The sequence below is a fragment of the Saccostrea cucullata genome, unplaced genomic scaffold (genome assembly GCF_032062105.1).
Source record: "Saccostrea cucullata isolate Sc308-1 unplaced genomic scaffold, CSIRO_AGI_Scuc_v1 ctg3532, whole genome shotgun sequence".
Classification (NCBI taxonomy): Eukaryota; Metazoa; Mollusca; class Bivalvia; order Ostreida; family Ostreidae; genus Saccostrea; species Saccostrea cuccullata.
Window position 1 is genome coordinate 65,009 of NW_026926960.1, and position 14,728 is coordinate 79,736.

Here is a 14,728-nt window from a genome sequence, read left to right on the forward strand (position 1 = left end):
ATCTTTTTTCAATATAAATGAACTATGCAATGATTGTAATAAAAAAAAAAAAATCAGCATAGGATTTAAAAAATACGATGGACATAAATTATCTGTAAATAATAGGAACCTTGGTAGAATTCATGATGTTAAGCAAAAAAACAGAGAGATTTGGGCATGAATCAGCTGTGAACACTCTTTCCAGAGATACTGTGTACACACAAGGTGAAGCTTCAAATTGATGAAAAAGAAATTTTAATTTTTTCAAATAAATGAAAAAAAAAACCCATTAAAAAAAGCATTAGTACCAAAAAAATGAAAAACAAAATAATTACATGCAAAACTTACATAATAATATAAAAAAATCCATAAAAATAAAAAAAATGCACTAAAATTAAAATGACTTGAAGATAATTAACACTAAAGAGTTCATCATCTACAAACAGCTAGTTCCTCTTACCGGTACTAATAAAACAATGTGACAAGTTGTAGACGATTATTAAGCTGACTAATTATAACAATTACTATATTACGTGAGAAATTTTCCTTTATCACCTAAATAAGACTGGGAATTTACGAGTCTCACATCAAGATAAATACAATGTACATGTAACTCTATACTTCTGTGTCCCGGTTCTCTAAAATTCAATGCCTCCATCTACATGTATTTTTTTTTTATAATAAACAATTATAATAAAATCCTGCTAAAGATATCTACTTTACTTATGAATAATTAATTAATCTAATTCTACATCGACTTAATACATTATACTTTTTTAAACTTGTGTTAAGTGATATAGCTACAAGAATTATAATACCCGGTACATATATCGTACATATACACATGTAGTACAATTTGTCCGAATCCTGAACTCCCATAGGAACTCTGCTACACATATTCTCCATAATTTATAAGTCATATTGTTTTAAATTAAAAACTACCATAAAAAATGCAGATAAAATAGAGAAGAAACTCCGGCAGAGAGCGAGAGAGAGAAATAAGCGACCAATGAGAGAGCTGCGCTATATTTAGAGTGTCCGACTACAGAGAAGCTGACGTACATAACACACTCCTGTTCTGACCCGCCCGGCCCCACGTTAAATGTCCTGAAATGGCCAAACCAGTCAGTTATAAGGGCCAGGTGTCACATAGTTTTCTATACACATATATATATATTTCAGTAGACATCTTGTTATTCTAATTTTGCTTCATAATCTGATATCATTAATTCTTTAAATTGTCTTGCATAAATATTTTTATGTTTTCTCAATGATAAAATAATTCAATCACTCGGAGTAAAATTTTAGACATTAACAATCAAATGTCAGCCACCACACACATTCTGGATGTTTGACACACATAAACTACTCATTGACTTTGGCCTTACCTAGCTCTCATTAGTTTGACCTTGGTCTTCATTTTGCGGTCCTCGTACTTCCGTTCCTGTATTTCTCGTCGTTCGTTGACTGTCAGAAGTTCATACTGTAGGTCCTTGACCTCTTTCTGTAGCTTGTGAATCTGGTCCAGCAATCCTCGCTTACCAACCTCTGTGTAATGCTTTTGCTGAAAAAAAGGCATCATATATGATGAAATCATATTGCTGTAGCCTAAAGACAAGATAAAACCAAGATTTAACTCTGAGATATCCGCAGATTCAAGATAACATAAGTATAGCTGAGATTGTCACATCACTTTGATATATCCCTGGTAATTAAAATTGCATTCAGATTATGAAGGTATACTGTTTAAAAATCAAGATATTGAAAACCACTAAATACACAATATAGGATTTCAGACAAAATTAGATAAACAGATGTCAATTAATCCTCTAATTACACAATATATCTTCTTCAATAAGTATGATTCTATCCTACTAAGTTCCTTTAATGGTAAAAGATACTTCAACTACAAAACTTATTATTCATTAAACTAAAATCAGTTTCATGATTCACCTGTTAGGGAATGGTACACAGATAAATTTTATAAAAACATGTATATATATGCTTCAGTATTTACATCTATAGGATAAAAACAGCTAGAGTGGGTGTTTTATGTGGTGCAGTCTACTTAGTATGCTATAGAAATTTAAAAACAGTTTATAACACTACCTTCTGGATAAATATGGGAGAATATATAATTATAGGATAATTTAAAGATAATTACTGGATATCTGATAATATACAGATAAATATAAACAAGGAAGATCTTGGTTACTACTTTTATGAAAAATTTATGTCGCCTATAAGTCGGTCCGCCTATAAGTCGGTTGTATTTAATAACCTTAAAAATCAGAGGGACTGACTTCATATAATACCATTCATTTTATAAAGACAAAATAAATTTACTCCCAAAAATCCGACTTATAGGCGAGTATATACGGTAAGCGACAAAAATATATCAATACAAGATGCTAAATAAATCTAAATATTCTAAATGCCTTCTGAGAAATAATGCATCATATATTGATAATCTCGAGATTGAAGATGAAATATGTATCAAACTCTTCAAACACAACATATTATTAGGTAGCTTCCCTTGTATCACTAAAGCTTTAAAAACAAAATGCGCCTCACAACATGCAAAGTTTTAGCCAAATGAATGTAACGTGAACAGCATGCTTGATGTCATGTGATGAAAAGACAATTTCTAGTTATGAAAAGCATCAGAAAGAGTAATTAAATTCTGTACCAAAAGCATTGCTGGGGTTCATACTTTATAATTCTACTTATACACCATTTTCTTTTTAAAACATCTTTTCTAGTGCTATTCACAATGATCAAGAGTCTCATTAATCTGTATGTATTTCCAAAGCCTTTGCGTATATAACAATGAGATCCTGCATGCAGCAATACATACATTTACAGATGAAAATTTTACTAAGAATAAAAAGAAATCAAGAGCTTATAACAAAAAAAAAAATTGAAAACAAGAGGTCCACAGGCCACAATGCCCACCTGAATACTTGTCCTGTTGTTCTCAACCAGACCCCCCGCTGTAATACTAATTGTTACCTCACACTACCCCAGGGGCCATGATTTGAACAATTTAGATTCTTTCGCCCCAGGATGTGTCCACATAAGTTTCAGTTTTTCTGGCCCAGTGGTTCTTGAGAACTTCAAATTTTTTCAATGTCCTCACTCTATTTTTTTCTTGATTATCTCCTCTTGGAAGGGGGCTACTTTGTACCAACTTTGGTTAAAATTGGCAATGTAATTTTTTAGAAGAAGCTAAAAATGTGATAAGTTTAAAGACGGATAGACATGGGATGACAGACAATGGATGAACAGAAAAATCACTTAAACTTTCAGTTCAGATGAGGTAAAAACTGACCAGACATTTGATGTATGTTTAAATGAAAAGAGAGAAAAGAAAGAAAAAATTGAAATCTTAAACTCTTCAACTGTAATGGAAGATAACCCAGATACACAAGTCATGCAAAACATCAACTATATCAATTATGTAGCTTTATATTCACATACATCTATTTACAATGGACATCTACTGGGTCATATATTGTTTTAAGAAAATAAGCCAGTGAGTAGTTTTTCTTTTGAAGCATTATAACAAGAGTTTTGCTATAGGTATACATGCAACTAAATTTGAAGTTAGATCAACATTAATAGGGGGATGTAACATTTTACTCTTGTTCCTTTATTGAAAGTAAGGATAAAATAATGAGAATACAGATGATAGGCAGATAGCCACATCTTGTCTTGGTGAACTTTGTATTCAATGACATTAGATGTAGATGACTATAAGCTGTCATAAAAAGAACCATTCACAAGTCTAACACATCAGTCTCACAGAACAACAGGGGTTAGTGAAAGCAGAGCAGGCTTTGAAGAGAAGTTAAGCTTTCAAATTCATAGCTTCAATCTGCATAAATTATAATATAACATGCTCTTAGCTTTAGAATTTTTTGCTGCCATTTAAGTGCAAGGATTTGAATCAAGATCATAGCTCATTACTTTATATAAAAATGAAGAAATTTAAATCTCCTTTACATAATGAAGATAAAATGACAAATGTGATTCTGTTTGACACTGTGAGACTTGTGCTTGGCTGAGCGCTATTTAGTCAGCTGACTCCTTTATACCTCAACACCGTTCTCCTCCCAGCTCTCCGAGTCCTGAGGCGTGAAAACAGAGAATAAACACTCGCAAGGTACCTCAAACTTACAGGTATCCCTTAGCTATGCTAACCTTTTCATTAATCTATACATGTATGCTCTACTCAAATCTGAACAAATTTCATTCCTAACATTTATGTAATGCACATGAGCATGAAAACATCTCAAATCAATCATTTTCCCACTAAAATCTAAAAATAACCATCTCCCAGCAATACAATTTAACAATTAAACCTAAAATTAACCCCCATAAGACGTACACCCTTCATCCAAAATAAATAAATATATTGTTAATGTGGACGATAATTTTTTTGGCAGAATGAATTTTGCTGTGTATTGTTGGATTTATCCTGTATCATGTAATTGAAATATTATATTTTCTCATTGTCTCTGACATCAAGTGATTACACACTTATGAAAAGCATCTCTACAGTATCATCCATAGCAGATTATATACTACCATGTATAATTTTATTTTTTTTTTAGCTTATTGTATATTTTTGAGTCATGCATAACATATAAAAAGCCAGTTATGTATAAAACAAAGCACTGTCTAGTATTAAGATTATATAAATGTACAAGGATAATTGTCACATGCTTTCAGAACTGATTTTTTTTAATTTGCTCTCCATAACTTAAATTTTTAATATGGATCATACAAAATATATTGGGCTTAAACTTCAAACATTTTGTGTACAGAGTCAGTGAAGCATAACGTACCATATCTAAGGCAGTCTGATTTCTCTCATGCATGTCATCCAGCTTGGTTTCCATGTCGATCATTGTGTGCTGTAACTCACGATTCTGGTCCATGACTTTGGATTCTCGTGACTTCAGTAGTGATACTTGGTGTTTTAATTCTGCTACAGTTTGATCCAGCAATGTTCTACAAAAACAGAAATCACATCAGATAAATCAAAGGAAAAATATCTGAAGGACTGGTCTCCACATCCCACAGTGGGATTTGAGCATGCAACAAAAGGATCAACTCCTAACTTTGCAAGCAGATGCTCAAACCACTGCGCCACACAGGCTACCAATGAGGATGAGGAAAACGTTAATGAAATACATCTATGCTACTGAGATACTTGTCAACAAGAGAACTAAGGGCACGTTGTACACATCTTGTTAGCAGGGGATGTCAAATCCCATTGCCCAACGCCCGGGGCTTGTGAATTTTAGGAGTGGGCAAGTGAAATTTTATCAACCACTTGCCCATGGGCAAGTGACATAAAAAATAAATCAATATGTTAGGCCATATAAAATTGAAATCTTGGTTCTCAGGCCCGCGCGCATCCGTTTTGAGGTAGCCGCATTGCCGATTTTCTTGTATTTTTGATAAAATAAAAAGTTGGTATTGCGGAGACCAATCCGGGAAAAAAAAAATCCGACCTCATTTGTTTCGTAGTTTAGTATTCAAATATCACTTCCGGTAGCCATTTACAATGAGATTTTGGCTACTTCGTTTGAAAATACATTCGAGGACATTACCTACAATGTTTACACGCTGTTAAGCAATGGATAAAGCAGAAATTTTGACCAGAAATGGAAAGTATATCTGTGATTAAAAAAATTATCTTTATGTTAAAAAAAATTCGGAAATTAAAATTAAAAAAAATACCTCCCTCATCTTCTTTATTGCCAATAAAATGAAAAATAAAATGCCGCCCTCCCGCATCTGTTTTGGAGAAAATTGGCCTGAGAACCAAAGAATTAAATTTAGATAGCCTTAGCCATAGATTTAAAGCTGGGTATGGAGGCTTGCATGATCTACTCAGTCTTTTTTTGAAATATTTATAAATACAGTATTATTTAGTTTATGGTAGGGCAAGCAAAAATTCACGTAGGGCAAGTGAATTTTGACCATGTGCTTGCCCGTGGACAAGTGCCTTAAAAATCTATTTGTCAGCCCCTGTGTTAGACTAATAAACTGACAAGTATAACCACTTCTATCATACCTCTAACTTCTACTGTACTTCTAAAATGGACCTTTGGCTATTTATACCTCCATTGTTTCTAAGCTGGAAGCTACTTCCTATTTAATAAACACTTCATCAGATCTGAGTTTCTCATCCTTTATCTCCTTCCAATTGAATAAACAGTTATACATACCTCTGGAGTTTTTCGGCCTCTAACTACTTTCTGTATTATGGACACCAATACTCACCTCTGTAGTTTTTCGGCCTCTAGCTGGTTCCGTAACGTCGCCACCTGCTCCTTTTTGTCCTGTAACTCGTTCTTCAGTTCCTCGGCCTGACTGAGCTGATGCTCTACCGTCTTCAGTTTGAAGGACATACCCTCCAGGTCCTGCTGTAACTTCTCAGCCTGAAAAATCCCCCAAAATGACAGTCTCTGAATCCTTTCAGATTACTTAACTAGATAATAATGAATCATTTCAAACAACAAAAATGTGATTAATAGTTTAAGCACCAGAGCCCCCAGTGTGATATAGTGATTGATATACAAATATAGGTCACATGGATATGAGTAACAGTTTATATAAGCCCCAAAATCTGCACAGTGATATAGTGACTGATATTTATAGGCAATGGTGAAAAGTGTTGTGTTTAGCTCTATAGGAAACATGACCGTTGCTCTGTACATGAAATAGAAAGTGAACCGAATTTACGTAATATCAAAATTAGTTTTTTATCTAAACTTCTGACTGAAAAAAAGCATCAGTCAAAACATGAAAACTCTGTTAATTTAATTAACATATTATTCACTGATCAATGAAAGCAACAAAATACATAACTAATTCTGAAATGAACAAGAGGTACTGTGAGCAACCTAACAATATTATAGTTAAACCTACTGCAATTTTTTTTAAGTGCTCATTTGTAATTTTATAAATGTGACCTTGAACTTACCAAAATGACATTGGTTAACAAAAACATCCAGGTCAAAAGTAACTTTTCAGTGAATATAGACATCCAGTTTTCTCCATTACATAGAGTACATGCCTGACATAAATTTTAAACTTTTCTGCCAGTGACCTTGAACTTGCCACAATGAACTTGGATCAAGGATGCAACATTCTTTTAGTTCACAAATATTTTTAATTTGACATTTCAACCAAAAAATTATACTCTTTCTACCAATGACCCTGAACTTGCAGGAATGTCCTTGGGTCAAATTCATGACAAACTTTAACTTTTTACATGACCTTAATTCAGCTTTATCAAAATACCATCATGATGATAAAAGATCACAGTGCATCTTAAGGTCATAAATAATCAGTCTTCGTATGAAATATGGACTTCTTTTTTTTTTTTACAAAAAAAGTTGTAGACTAGACAAGAGTTTTTTTCCCTTCTGGTGACCTTGAACTTGTAAGTCTCTTTACCAAGTATGAGCATCAGCATCCAGTAACTCTTAATTACAAAGTTAAAGTCTGAACTACCCCCCACCCCCAAAACCTTTTTGTTTTTGCGTGGGTACAATAAAAGGATTATCGTTTAAAAATGTATGAAAGCTGCAAATCATAATGATAAAATATGCTCTGTAAACAAAAGCAAATAGTTATTCTCAAACATAGTATTTATATAAAGCTTGAAAAATCTAAAAGAAACATAAAACAGATTTAAACTATATGCCCCTGCTGACTGGACTCTCAAGTGGACGCCATCAACAAATCCTGTGTTTATGTTTACTGACACGTTAATGTAATTCAAAGAAAATGCTTTCGTTTTTGTATAATAACCAAACAACTTTCAATGTTATTCCTGCATCAAATCTGAAGTTTGAATGTTATGTCTAAAGGTTTTCTATGTGATCAGTGAATTCCTTGCAATAATGGGAATCTATTGTCTACTTTCTCTAAACAATCCTCTTGTTACAACATTGGGACCAGTAGTGTCGTACTAAGCAGAATCAGAGAACTACAAAGGTGGGGGATCTATTGTCTACATGCCCCTCTAGTCTAGTTACACTGGAGGACCAGTAGTGTCATACTAAGCAGAGTTAAAAAAGGGAACTATAGAGAACTCTTCTAGACACAGAGTTAGAGCAGGAAACTAGAGAACCACGTCTATAAGTCAATCAGTGCCTACTTACTTTAACCACAAAAGGCTTAGCTTTCGTTTCCTTTAAATAAATATAAGGCATGTCACCATGGTTACAGAAGAAGAAAAAAGATGCATTAAAAATTGATATTTATCTATTCCTGGAGTAAAATAAAATAGTATGTACCATATCTATCCCAAAATGATTGATTAAAAAGTGTGATAAGAGAGTAGAATTTTTTTTTTTAAACTTTTGTTTTGTATACTGGTAACTTGGGATAAATATGATAAAAACAGATGAATAGTAAGGCTGCAAAAAGATCAATTATTAAATTCTACGTATAATGTTCTATAGATATTTGTCATTGGAGTAAGCTTATAAGATAGATTGATTAGATTCTGATTATAGAGGCAGACAGGTTGATCTGTTAAGAAAGCTGGATCATTATAAAGCTAAATAAGTGCACACTGAGTACAACACCACTGACCCTGAACTGTGAGCTACCGCGGGTCCCGAACATCTACAACACCCAAGGTAAAAAAAAAACAAAAATATATTATGCCATATACTGAACCCAGGTGTTATATACTACCCCACGTCTACCAAGGTATGGACCTAACTAGAAGGCATCAAACGTTCAGAATTTTTTTAAAAAAAGAATTATGTTTTAAATTCAATGTTTTAAAGTTAATGTATATTGTTAAAATAATGGAAAGAAAGTTAACCAAACTAGCAAATAAGATCAGGGCAAGATGCTTAATTCAAACTTAATTTTAGTTGTGTTATATTTTTAATAAAAACTGAAATAATTTAGCTATAAAAGTTGCTAATTATCAGATGATTTTATGCAAGGAGAAGTATTACAGAGAGTAAGTGTTAGACAATGACGTAGAGAGGAGGGATTCTGGGTAATGAGTCGCTGTCCGATTCTACTGACCCTTTTCTCTGCTGTGTCCGCTTTGGACTGTAGCGCTTTGACCGCAACTTCATGGCTGGCTGAAGCCTGGGATAGTGTGGTCTCAGCAAATTTAGTGTTGGAATTCTTCTGTAAACCAATTTAAACAAAATTAAACGAGTTATTAGTTCCCTACATACTAGTAAGGGTGTTAAACTTTGCCATTCACTGTTAAAGTTAACCCTGAACACATTTCCTTATGCTAAATACTTTTATGCCAGATTTGTTTTTTTCTACTCTAGTATCAGCACTAGGGTATATATATCCTTCACATTTGTTTACAAACAGACTTGTCTATTTTGAATGTTCAATTACAATGCCCCCTCTAGTACAATTGACAGCATATGTTTATTATATACGTCACCCTCTCTAGTTCGTCCTCTAAGCTCCTCTTGGCGGCCTCCAGACTGGCGTTTTTCTCCATCAGAGACCTCACCTGGCTCCACACCTGTAAATACAGGTTAGAATATACATAAATAAACACGTAATATATAATCTTTACAAAATTATGAATTATTACTTTATGAAATAATATTTGTCAAAAGCATATAATCTACAAGACTCAAATCTCTCCTTTTGTTTTTGCTTGTTTCTGTACAGAAATATACTAGTATAAATCACTTTTATTATTTGCTTGATTGTAGCTTTTAGTCTGACCAATATTTAACTATATGTGTATAACATATATCCTTGACTCTGATTTTACTTATAAGCAACTTAAAAGGGAGAGGTTAAAGCAGTATTTATTTTTTTCTGTAAAAATAAAGATAAAACATGCATTAGGTGAATATGAATACAGGTAGTGATTACTAAAAATATAATTTTCATATTGACAACTACAACATGAAACATTAAAATGAATGAGTATTAGGTGACAGGTGTGTGAATTCAGAGTAGGACTATACAGAATTATAAGCCAATGGTGAGACAGATATACATGTAACAAAGCAGTCTAACAATAAAAGTACCCAGTAAAGCAAGCCTCAGAAATAATGAGAGATGTAACTTTAGGACTAAGAGATCACAACAGAAAGTTCACTGGAGTCCGGTCTCCCTGGTGCAGCACAGATTTCTGGCTCATTACCAGACACACCAGGAGACAGAACTAATTAACAGAATGATTAATTAACGAAGCAGATACAGAGAACAGACTTACGCGTAAGTTAGGAAATTCCTCCTTCATGTGAAAATGCAAAAATACAGAATGCTTTACATGTGCACAGATACAAGGTCAAGGTCAGAAAATGGTGATGAGAGTGAAGATGATAGTAACAATGATAAACTGCCAGGGTTTTATAATAATGGAGGCAAATTCTACAGCCCCCTGAATTTTTGGAAGGAAATGGACATAATTTGAATGATTTCATTTGAATTCTTTAGTCTAAAGAAAAATACATAATGATCTACTAAAAATCTGGAATCTAAAATTCTACATCCAATAACTATATTTGTATCAATCTTCCCAACATTACACCTTTACCTAAAATCTCTCTTATAAAAACATTACAGGACACCACCCAGTAAATAAAAGAATATTGACCAATAAATCAAAGATCTTACATTACGTTCAGCTCTAGCCTATGTCATGATAGGACAGCAATAAGTAATAAGTTTGCAGTGCAATAGAAATCATTATCTCTACCCTTATATATAAACTTTTCATATAGATTTACAATTTGGAGTTAATTTTTTAAGAAAATTTAATCTAGAAAACTACCGGTAATATATTTTGACTGTCTAAACATGCTGAATGATAATATTTCTGTATATATGTACTATAGTGTACTAGGTATATTTCTGGATTATAAAAAAAAACTAGCAGTATGAAACCAGACAGATTAGCGGTGACCTTGACCTACTTTTGAGATTTCTTTGTCCAGAGCCGCATTCCTGTTCTCCAGGTCTGTGCGGATTTTGATTTCCGTCTGGATTTGTGATTCCAGACGATCAGCCGTTCCTTTGTAACGATTTAAATCCTGAGAGGAACTCTGATATTCCTACAAAGTAAACACCGGAATTTACTCAAAACTATCAAATCAATCATCAAAATATATGTCAGGTACTTCAATCAGCGTTATACTATCTGCTTCAAAAAATCAAATGGCAAGACCAATGACTTTTTTTGACCAAATTTTCATAAAAACCTCTTACTACTTGGACACTTGCACATTAAACTTTCTATTATTCTTTAGGGCATAATGCCACTATATCAAATGAAAGAAATATCTATCCAGAATTACACTAGTTTATACCTGTTCTCTCCCCCTGAGTTGGTTGCGTAACTCCTTGTTGTCTTTACTCATTGTCTCCAGACGTTCCGTCATGGCTTCTGTCTCTTTCTTATGGAACTGTTTTGTCTCGCTCAGCTCAGACTCCAGCCGGGAAATCGTACTGTCGTACTTAGCCTAACAAAAGTATAAAAACACAAGATGTATAAATAAGTTAAAAAGCCGGGAAATCGTACTGTCGTACTTAGCCTAACAGAAGTATAAAAACATAAGATGTATAAATACCGTAATTTCCGGGTTATAGGTCGATACTTTTTTTCTCAGAACCGCTGGGGTCGCCCAATATACGAATTCGACCTTTCTAAGGCTCAAGTTTACGAAAAATGTCCCCAAATCAGTAAAATTTACGTAAATTTCAGAGTAAATTAGTGCCACTTCCGTAACTTTTTTGATTATTTTTCGCAAAAAATTAATGCCTAGGTAAACAATAAAATATTTATTCTATAGCTTTCTTACAAAATAAATTCCATTAAATATCCGTTGATGACAAAGGAAAAAACTGTGCTTCATCAAGTTAATAATTCCTCAACGTGTTATCCATTGCCATCATGCGGTAGCCAGCCATCTTGTGAAGTTAGGAAGTCGCTACCGTTTACTAAAAGTAAAACCGCAACCGTATCAAAATTTAAAATACGGAAAAATTTTCAAGATAGTGTAGTATTAATTTTTTTTTATTGTGATAGTCTTATATTTATTTTAATGTAAGATGAGTGAAATAAATTGTTGCCAGTCAATTCCTAAATTTAATTACCAAACAAACCGCTAGTCATTACTATATATTTTTTTATTTTATTTAATTATAATACCGGTCAAACGAACTTATTTTGAATATACCAGTAGTATCATACGTATTCGGAAGTTAATAATTCATTTCTTATAAACTCTAAAGTATCGGTTAATTAAAAACGTTTTTTTTTTAATTCGCTGAATTTTTTTTTCATATAACTAATTCTTTCCAATAATTTCCCCGTACACAAGAAGTACACTAAATTACCGCTATACAAAGATTGGCTTCTAATGAATTTTAATTGTCTGACAGATAAAAGGATTTACACTGTGTACACGCAAAGGTTTTAACACCTGTGTTGATTTAATACCCGCAGGGCATGATTAGCAAATCCACATGCCGTTATAGGGTATTAGTGTTACACATCATTGAACAAACAAAGCCATGAAATTCATAATGACTGTCAAATTGTGGATGTACCGGTACTCTCAATTTAATTTATAAATTAAACTTACAGCGTGGTAATATTATTTCAATTCTTTATTGTTGCTTTATATATACATTCAATGGTCGTTTGCGGGTTTTTAGCAAATCCCTGAAGAACAAAAATGAAAATGGCGGACATCGAAGCAGTTGTCGTCCACCGGTAAATAACTAACTGAATAAACTATATTAGGAATGTGTCCAAGTTGTTCTGATATCAGAATTATTATTCTTTGATCTCGGATATTTCCTGAATTATAGCTTAAAATAAGAAATGTATTTACCTGTTATTTTTGCCTCTGGTTTAACAACAGTATGAAACTACGGATGCATTGATCAGGCAAGTTGGAGAAAAATAAGTAGTAACACAATTCAAAGAAGTTTTAACTACATTTTTTAAAAAACTTTATTTAAATGCTGTACTCATTAAAACACCTGTTTGTTTTCATGATACGTTCATGTCACGGAATTGCCCCGGTAATTTTAGAGGTTTACTTGTTCTGATACGTTGTATCTGCGTAAGAATCTTTAGAAAACGGGAAACAAAGCCTCGTCCTATATAGTAAGTTCGTCCTATCTTAGGATTTTTTAAAAATTAAGGCTGAAAATGAGCCTTTCGACCTATATACCCCATCGACCTATAACCCGGAAATTACGGTAAGTTAAAAAGCTTGGAAATCGTAGTGTCGTACTTAGCCTGACAGAAGTATAAATACATAAGATGTATAAATGAGTTAAAAAGCCTTTTTTCATCAGCATTTGCAATCCTGCTTCAATATATCTCCATTCACAGTAATGACACATTGATACAATCAATTAAAATTAACAGAAAGGTTCCAATAGATAAAATCATGTTTATAATTACTGGTAGAGGAATACATACAGCATTCCCTATGTTTTATAATTACTGGTAGAGTAATACGTACAGCGTTCCCTATAGTGTCGGCCTCTAACTTCATGATATACGTCTGTTTTTTCTGGAGGTCGTCCTTGAGTTGTCGGACCTGTTTAGTGGCGTCGTCGAGGTCCGCCTCAATCTGGCCTACGTGGCGGTGGTTCATGTATTGATTGTCCGTGTTCCGCTGCCTCTCTCGTTTTATCTGGTCCTCCATGTGGGTGATCTGTTGTAACGACTCCTGAAGCTGTAAGTTACATCAAAGTGCTAGATTATCAAATCAGGCTTACATCATCGCTCAACTGTATACTTTTATCAAGTTCCTATGGTAGTCATAAACATCTTTTACCCCAATACATTCTGTACCAAAATCAATTCATTAAAACAGTAAAGTTTTAACCCTAAACTTAAACTTTTTACTTCAATTCAATATCTTATATGTCCCTGCAATTGACCTTGTGATGAGTGATTTTTCTTCTATAACCACTCTGTCTTTACTTTAAACATTTGATTTATTCCCCCACCTTGGTGGCCAGCTCCCTGTTGTCCAGCTCTAGCTGTTTAGACAGTTCCTCCAGTGACCGTATTCTGTCCACGTGTTTCTGTCTCTCCTCACTGTCATACTTCGTGGACAACTGTAAATGTTCCACCTCACGTCGCGCCTGACTGAGTTCCAGCCTCAGTGCCTCCAGCTCCTTCATGTCCCCCTCTTTCTGCTTCAGTGAATCGCGGAGGATCTTGATTTCTTTCTCTGAGGTGAACTTCTCCTGTGTGACCTTGTCAAGTTGACCCTGAGTCTCGGACAAACGTGTTTTCATGGTTTCTATCTGCTTCTCTAGATTCTATTAAAAATCAAAATGCTTTCTAAGAATATATTATATAGGCCTGTGATACCCCCCATCCAATTATATACATGTGTATTAAGTGTGCTTCAAATATTTTTTATTTTATTTTAAACCCAAAAGACAAGAACATTTTGCAACTAATTAATGTAGTACATGTATTACAAATGAATGCTCACACATTAATCACTGTAAATAAAGAGATCCTACCTCTATTTTTTGAGCCTCTATTCTCTGGTCAGCCCCCTGAACTTCTGGACTCGACTGTAAAACATGCTTCTGTTTTTCTGCTTCGATCCTCTCCTGAATTTCTACATGTGCTGCCCTGGCTTCCTCAAGTTCCTACAGAAAATACAGAGAAGAGAAAGTCAGATTTAAATATTCAAAACAATTGAACTTTCTATCAAATTGAATAATAATGTCA

General features: G+C 33.6%; 1 protein-coding gene across 9 annotated transcripts in view; it reads right to left on the reverse strand.

Moving 5' to 3' along the window:
• LOC134273069 (girdin-like) overlaps nucleotides 1–14,728 on the reverse strand; it is a 47,731-nt gene that overhangs the window by 4,680 nt on the left and 28,323 nt on the right. For 4 of the 9 annotated variants that reach the window (XM_062755238.1, XM_062755241.1, XM_062755246.1 and 1 more), the window contains 15 exons: nucleotides 14,515–14,646; nucleotides 13,987–14,304; nucleotides 13,494–13,709; nucleotides 11,322–11,474; nucleotides 10,929–11,066; nucleotides 10,226–10,246; nucleotides 9,434–9,517; nucleotides 9,052–9,159; nucleotides 8,602–8,634; nucleotides 8,166–8,195; nucleotides 6,277–6,434; nucleotides 4,830–4,995; nucleotides 4,077–4,109; nucleotides 1,368–1,543; nucleotides 1,042–1,086 (listed from right to left, as the gene is read on the reverse strand). In XM_062755238.1, coding sequence (XP_062611222.1) covers nucleotides 1,042–1,086; nucleotides 1,368–1,543; nucleotides 4,077–4,109; nucleotides 4,830–4,995; nucleotides 6,277–6,434; nucleotides 8,166–8,195; nucleotides 8,602–8,634; nucleotides 9,052–9,159; nucleotides 9,434–9,517; nucleotides 10,226–10,246; nucleotides 10,929–11,066; nucleotides 11,322–11,474; nucleotides 13,494–13,709; nucleotides 13,987–14,304; nucleotides 14,515–14,646 — 1,811 coding nt within the window. The remainder of the gene's footprint in view (nucleotides 1–1,041; nucleotides 1,087–1,367; nucleotides 1,544–4,076; nucleotides 4,110–4,829; nucleotides 4,996–6,276; nucleotides 6,435–8,165; nucleotides 8,196–8,601; nucleotides 8,635–9,051; nucleotides 9,160–9,433; nucleotides 9,518–10,225; nucleotides 10,247–10,928; nucleotides 11,067–11,321; nucleotides 11,475–13,493; nucleotides 13,710–13,986; nucleotides 14,305–14,514; nucleotides 14,647–14,728) is intronic. The other 5 variants (XM_062755240.1, XM_062755242.1, XM_062755243.1 and 2 more) reach the window with 5 other exon arrangements.